Here is a 7,731-nt window from a genome sequence, read left to right on the forward strand (position 1 = left end):
ATTGATTCTTTAAAAAAAAGGGAGGGTTTTTGGTTATGGATATGTTGGATTGATTTGTGTTTTGCATAGAAGAGAGGATAATTAAGGTATTTATAGGGATATGGATAGGGTTGAAAATAACGAGGTTGATGAGTTAAAGTCCAAGATGTACAAATATCTTACTTGTACGTTCCCTTACGTCGACTTTGATATATTAATTGACAAGTAGACGAGTTTTGCATGTGCCGTGAGCTAATTTTGATGAGCCGTACGCTTGTGTCCATTACACCTTTGACTTTGGATGAAAATCCAAAGTTATACTTTTTTTGTAATGAAAAACTCAACCTTTTGACCTATTTAGGGTTTTCGTTTTTAGATTAATTTCAACATGTTAATTTATAGTTTGGATAATGTAGAGTTATTCATGGAGTAGTTTTTATGAGGGAGAACATTTAAAAGCAAATCACACACACATTTAAAATGTTAAGGCATAAGCCAATTAATTAAGGGCTCGTTTGGGATAGTGATGAAAAATACTTATAAACACATTTCACATAAATTGAGACAAAACTCATCTCACATACGTACCTTGTATCCTGTAAATCACAATTAAAAAGTTACTTATAAGCTATTCTAAGCGGACTTAATACTTGTGTACTTGTATCTAAATCCACATTCAAAAAGTGTTGAAATAATTAACAAAGTATATATAGCACAGTTGGTAAATAATTGAATCCCTTGTGCACATCATTAGGGTTTCAATTCAGTTGAAAAAGAGCAAAGCCCACTAATTAATTAATCTCCAAGTCTCGAAAAGAATGTTAAGTATCAGTTGGGGAATGCCTTTGATACACACTAATAAACGACCAGTTGAAAATACTACGTGAGAGAAAAAAATTGCATTCATGTCTGGATAAACACCACTTTAATTTCAATAGACTTTTCCTTTGTAACAATAAAACATAGACTACGTACTTTTAGATAAGCTTGAGACTTTTCCGTGGCACCAAGGTCAATTAACTTGATATTATATTACATACATACATACATACATACATATATATATATATATGTATTGGTATATGTATCCAATTTTTCCTCTATGTTGCTTGAAGGATTTTGCCTTTGGGACGATAAAATTCTGAGGTGTATGGGTTGGAAATTTATGTGACGTAAGATGATGTTCAAAGGCCCTTGAAGCATTCTGGATTTTGTTGGTTCACATATATCAGTGTAATTCCCCTTTTGATCCCAAGCGTCAATCCCCAAAAAATATAATACTACCTATAGTCCTAATTACAAGACCTCTTTATAATCTACAAACGAGGTCTTATAATTTGAACCGGAGGTAATATAATAAATTATAAATGAACTTCAGGCTTAATTTTTTTGCCAGCATAAACTTGAGACTTCAGCGTGATTAATATTTGCGTTTATGATGAATAAATTAAGAAAAATAAAATCAAAATATAAGGGCATAATGATGATAACTTATAAGTACGTACATGTCCTCCCTCTCACCCCACTCCGTAGAACCAAAAATAGCCGAAAGTTTTTTTTGGAGACATAACCTCCCAATTTCATGAGCTCAATTTGAGCTTTTAAGTTTAAATTAAATCCCATTAATTTAACAAAAAAAAAAAGGGAAATGGCCAAGAAGACTAAAACATCGAAGAGATATGAAACCCAACAAATTGCAGGGAAAAAAAAAGCCCAAATATCAGGTTCTATGAAGCTTAAAAGAGGTCCATTGTAAATAAGAATGGATTTTCAATAGATGGCACAAAACCAAGCATGTACTGACATAAGTATGTCGTCATGTGTACATTCGGATGATAAATGAGCCACCATCCCAAACCGAATTAGTTAGTTGCTCGGAGATCTAATATTGGGATTCAGAAAAGGCGTAAGGTACCGGATGATAACACACACACGCACGCACAGTCGCACTCGACAGAAAAAGGCAAAAAGCAAAACAATAATGTATGATTTTAGGCTTTTTTCAAGGCCAAAACATTCACAGGCAAGCGACTAGCTAATAAGTTTTACTACAGGCATGATTTTAATACAGCCTATACAGTTAATAAACAAAAAATATTGAGTAATTTTCAAAGTTTTGAAAATGCAAGAACAGACGCTTAATTATAACCAACTCTGATACTAATTATTAATAGATCCTAATAAATATCATAATGAACACATAAAAAAAAGAAAAAAGAAGCTAAAGTCTAAACAAGCATCGGAGAAGTATGATGAGTAAATATGTATGGTGGAAGATGAGTTGCAAAAAAAATTATATCATCTCAATTGATTTCATTTGACAAGGAATTTATTTTTCTAGCATAGGAAAAACAAGTAGCAAGTAAACGTACGTACCTATCCGTCAATTGTCATTAGTTTAAATTAATAATGAACAGTACAAATATATTACTATAATGTCATTATCATGCATGAGACAATCCATTACCAAATTAATTAATTTTCTTGACTTGACAGCATGATTACAAATAAAATAATCCAATTTTGTTTATAATTGTAAGAAACTGTTACCTAACCATTAATATATAATCATGACTAAAATTTCATATAGACCGTCACTATTATATCATTGATCATAAAGTAAAGACAACCTTATTATTGTCTGCAACACTAAAATAACATAACATATTTGTTTCATCCTCTTGTTATGCTATACGGATGAATCTGCTTAATTATTACAATAATCACCCAAATATTTTAACAGCTTCGATTCACAGAACTATAATGATAATGACGATTATGCCTTCCTCTCAAACACAACAGGAAGAACATTACCATCCAAAGCCCCAAGAATCTTCCCATTCTCCCGTAATCCACCAACAGTCCCACAATCAAACCTACAAATAGGACACACTTCTGTAGGACACCATTGAATATTATAGATTCCTCCGAACTGTGTCTCCACAATCCTAAAATAGTTACTATAATCACGATCACCACTGGGACTACCAGTCACGATAAGTCTTCTTCCACTCGTCGTGTCATTCTCGCCGACCTTCCATTCTGTTGATTGAATGCATAGCGTGATTGCCGAGAACGCCAGCCTGAAGTCCCTGTTCACCTTCACGGTGTTGTCTTCTCCGGCATACGGAGTGAAGATCACCGGCAGGCCTTCCCCTGCGTCGGTGTTCACCTGGCCGACGTAGAGAGGGCAGGAGTTGTTGCGGTTGATGAGAGTGAAGCGGCCGCCGACGTCCGTTATGGCAGGCTTGATGTAGTACTCAAGGCCACGTTGAAGAGGACGGCGATCTGTGTCGAGCACGGCGGCGTTGTCATCTGAATGGGATAGGGCCGACGTGGCCATCATCATGATGAGAAGCCATGCAAGGCATAGGGCTGAACTACTTGAAACCAACTTCATATTGATTCTTTGAATCGATGTGGGTTTGATTGTGTTTTGTGGAGAAGAAAGGACACAAGTCATGAAGTATTTATAGGGATGAAAATGGAGAGATTATTAATGAACTAAAGTCCAAAATGTACAAGTATTTCACTTGTAAAACAGTTCTTTGATATATAACTATTAGGATGTGTTAAAATATAAAAGGGATGGGAAAATTTTCAACCACGTGGGCTGCTTTGTGATGATAAATCATTCATGTCATTGTTCTGACTTTCGGTGCAAAACCAACAAAGTTTTAATTTCAAAAGAATTTCCGGGTGTATCGGGATTCATTTTATCTAGATGACTCGGAGCACCTACTTGGAAATTGTTTGGAATAATTTTTTTAGGAGTAATTTTATGATTTTGAAATAAATATATGAGAGTAATTTTATCTCAATTTGTATGAAAATATTTTTTTTGAAGTAATAATCCGCTTCCCAAACACCCCTTAGATTTCCATCACGCAACACCGGGAGGAAAATAAATGAACACAAGTCTTTACCCTCATATTTTTTCTTTGTTTTTTGGGTACAAACCAAATGGGCTTGGACCCCAATCCATAAAAGGTGGATTAGGTATGAACCATCAACCCAATACCGATGTTCCCCTCAAACTGTTATGGCAAGCTCAATCTCGATTAGAAGAGATAAAGGGAGATGCCAAGAGAAAATAAATAAGAGAAAGGATATAAAAGTGACGCTACAAAAAAAAAACAAAAAAAACAGATAATTATTCGCGAAATTAGTGATGAAATTCTATTTCGTAATTAGTTTAGTCATAAATTTCAGCAGTGAAACGTTTTCATTCCTAACTTAGTGATGGAATAAAATTTTCAAGTCACAGAATTTTTAGCAATGAGATGTGTAGTCTTTTGGTTTTAATCGAAGATTTAGTAAATTATTAAAATGATTAACGTTTTGGTTAATAAGAGAATTTTTGATAATGTAATTTCAGTGACTAACTCTAAAAATAACTGGTTACAATTTCACGACGGATTTGATAACGTAAAAATTTCATTGCTAATTTTCATTCATCAAATTCTCATCATGAAATTTTCTATCGTTATTTTCAAATTTTATCACTTTGAAGTATAATTTTACAACAATTTATATAATAACATAATTAATAGCTTAATAATTTAAATATATTTTAATTAAAAAAATTGATACATTTTCTCGGCTGATATTAACTAGAGAATTGTCATCATTAATCTCATGCTTAGACACTTATTGAAACAAAAAGACAAATTCTCACCAAGTTTTATCTTTTATTAAAATTAATTCCAGTTGAATCTTAATATATACTAAGTAAACTGGTTTTATTTTGAAAAATGAGTTGTTGATATTAAAAGTTTAGATGAAATGGCACCTTTTAATAAGTTTATTTTTAACACTTTATAAATTTTAAATTAAAGATTAACGTGCTTGCATTTAATTACAATGCCACCATTGATATTCACTGAACAAGCATTTGGATTAAGAAGACTAACGGTATTAACATTAAAAAACTAAAATTGCACTTATAAACTTAACAAATTAAACTAGACTAAAAGTTGGTGAGTGTATAAGACCAAACGTATAATTTAGCCTATCGTAGGCTATAAAGATAATTTAGATCTTTATTATTATATGCAACAATAAAACAAACAGAACCTATTTGTTTCATCCTCTTATCATCCTATAAGGATGAATTAACAGGCCCCAATACTTATTCCACTTATAGTAATCATCGAAATGTTTTAACAACTTTGATTCAGAAAACTATAATGATCATGACGATTATGTCCTTTTCTCAAACACGACAGGAAGAACAAAACCATCTAAAGCCTCCAGAATCTTCCCATTCTCGCGTAATCCACCAACAAACCCACAATCAAACCTGCAAGTAGGACACACTTCCGTGGGACACCATCGAATATTGTAGATTCCTCCGAACTGTGTCTCCACAAACCTAAAAAAGTTACTATAATCACGACGACTAAGGGCCCTACCAGTCACGATAAGTCTTCTTCCGCTCTTCGGGTCCCTGTTTCCCACTTTCCACAGTGTTGATTGAACACATGTTGTGGCGACGGAGAACGCCACCCTGAAGTCCCTATTCACCCTCACGACTTTGTCTTCTCCGGCGTGCGGCATGAAGGTCACCGGCAGGCCTTCTCCGACGTCAGTGTTCAGCTGGCCGACGTAGGAAGGGCAGGAGCTGTTGCGGTTGATGAGGGTGAAGCGGCCACCGGAGTCGGTTATGTCATTGTTCTGACTCTGAGTGCAAAACCGACAGAGTTTCAATTTCAAAAGAATCTCCGGATGTATCTGGATTCATTTTGTCTAGATGACTCGGAGCACCAACTTAAAAATTGTTTGGAATAACTTTTCAAGAGTGATTTTACGATTTTAAAATAAATATATGAAAGTAATTTTATTTTAATTTGTATCAAAGTATTTTTCTTTAAGTGATTATCCAAAGAAAAAGGTGGACTAGGCATACTGATGTTTCCCTCAAACTGTTATGGCAAACCCAATTTCTATTAGAAGAGATAAAGGGAGATGCCAAGAGAAAACGAAGAAGAGAAAGGATATAAAAGTGACACTACCAAAAAAAAAAAACAGATAATTATTAGCGAAATTAGTGATGAAATTCTATTTCGTAATTAGTTTAGTCATAAATTTCAGCAATGAAACGTTTTCATTCCTAACTTAGTGATGGAATAAAATTTTCAAGTCACAGAATTTTTAGCAATGAGATGTGCAGTCTTTTGGTTTTTAATCGAAGATTTAGTAAATTATTAAAATGATTAATGTTTTGGTTAATAAGAAAAGAATTTTTCAGAAGGTAATTTCAGTGACTAACTCTAAAAATAACTGGTTACAATTTCACGACGGATTTGATAGCGTAAAAATTTCACTGCTAATTTTCATTCATAAAATTCTCATCGCGAAATTTTCTATCGTTATTTTCAAATTTTATCACTTTAAAATATAATCTTACAATAATTTATATAATAACATAACTAATAACTTAATGATTTAAATATATTTTAATTACAAAAAACTTGATTTATTTGCGCAGTTGATATTAACTAGAGAATTATCATTATTAATCCCATTGCTTAGACACTTATTGAAACAAAAAGACAAATTCTCATAAAACTTGTTTTACGTTCTACTAAAATTAATTCTAGTTGAGTCTTAATATATAATAAGTAAACTTGTTTTATTTTGAAAGATGAGTTGTTGATGTTAAAAGTTTAGAAGAAATGGCATCTTTTAATAGGTTTATTTTAACTAGTTTTCAATTTACAAATTTTAAATTAAAGATTAACATGTTTGCATTTAATTACAGTGCCGCCATTGAAATTCACTAAATAAGCATTTGGATTAATAAGACTAACAGTATTAAAATTAAGAGACTAAAATTGCACTTATAAACTTAATAAACTAGACTAAAAGCTGATATGAGTTTATAAGATCAAACGTATACTTTAGCTTATCGTAGACAATAAAAGATAATTTAAATCTTTATTATGATATGCAACAATTAAAACAAACAGAGCATATTTGTTTCATCCTCTTATTGTCCTATAGGGATGAATTAACAGGCCCCAATACTTATTCCACTTATAATAATCATCGAAATGTTTTAACAACTTTGATTCAGAAAACTATAATGATCATGACGATTATGTCCTTTTCTCAAACACGACAGGAAGAACAAAACCATCTAAAGCCTCCAGAATCTTCCCATTCTCGCGTAATCCACCAACAAACCCACAATCAAACCTGCAAGTAGGACACACTTCCGTAGGACACCATCGAATATTGTAGATTCCTTCGAACTGTGTCTCCACAAACCTAAAAAAGTTACTATAATCACGACGACTAAGGGCCCTACCAGTCACGATAAGTCTTCTTCCACTCTTCGGGTCCCTGTTTCCCACTTTCCATAGTGTTGATTGAATACATGTTGTGGCGGCGGAGAACGCCACCCTGAAGTCCCTATTCACCCTCACGACTTTGTCTTCTCCGGCTTGAGGCATGAAGGTCACCGGCAGGCCTTCTCCGACGTCGGTGTTCAGCTGGCCGACGTAGGAAGGGCAGGAGCTGTTGCGGTTGATGAGGGTGAAGCGGCCGCCAGAGTCGGTTATGGCGGGCTTGATGTAGTACTCAAGGCCGTATTGGACAGGACGGCGGTTTGTGTCGAGCACGGTGGCGTTTTCATCGGACTGGGATAGGGCTGACGCGGCCATCATCATGATGAGAAGCCATGCAATTGCAAGGCATAGGACTGAACTTGAAGCCATCCTCATCGTATCGTATGCTGGATTGAGTTGT

General features: G+C 34.1%; 2 protein-coding genes across 3 annotated transcripts; both read right to left on the reverse strand.

The window, feature by feature from the left end:
• Nucleotides 1-2,755: 2,755 nt before the first annotated feature.
• LOC114717672 (alpha-amylase/subtilisin inhibitor-like) lies at nucleotides 2,756-3,322 on the reverse strand. Its single transcript, XM_028902878.1, has one exon. The coding sequence runs from the start codon at nucleotides 3,320-3,322 to the stop codon at nucleotides 2,756-2,758; it is 567 nt and encodes a 188-aa protein (XP_028758711.1).
• Nucleotides 3,323-5,036: 1,714 nt separating this feature from the next.
• LOC114717677 (alpha-amylase/subtilisin inhibitor-like) lies at nucleotides 5,037-7,731 on the reverse strand. Of its 2 annotated transcripts, XM_028902883.1 has the most exons (2): nucleotides 7,545-7,731; nucleotides 5,037-5,646 (listed from the first exon to the last, which is right to left on the reverse strand). In XM_028902883.1, exons 1-2 carry the CDS (start codon nucleotides 7,704-7,706, stop codon nucleotides 5,182-5,184), a joined length of 627 nt encoding a protein of 208 aa, XP_028758716.1. In that variant the 5' UTR covers nucleotides 7,707-7,731; the 3' UTR covers nucleotides 5,037-5,181. The 2 variants fall into 2 exon arrangements, with proteins under 2 accessions (XP_028758716.1, XP_028758715.1); XM_028902882.1 differs by lacking the exon at nucleotides 5,037-5,646 and having other exon boundaries at nucleotides 6,992-7,731.

Source organism: Neltuma alba, unplaced genomic scaffold (genome assembly GCF_004799145.2).
Source record: "Neltuma alba isolate B1F8T4 unplaced genomic scaffold, ASM479914v2 tig00011767_pilon, whole genome shotgun sequence".
Taxonomy (NCBI): domain Eukaryota; kingdom Viridiplantae; phylum Streptophyta; class Magnoliopsida; order Fabales; family Fabaceae; genus Neltuma; species Neltuma alba.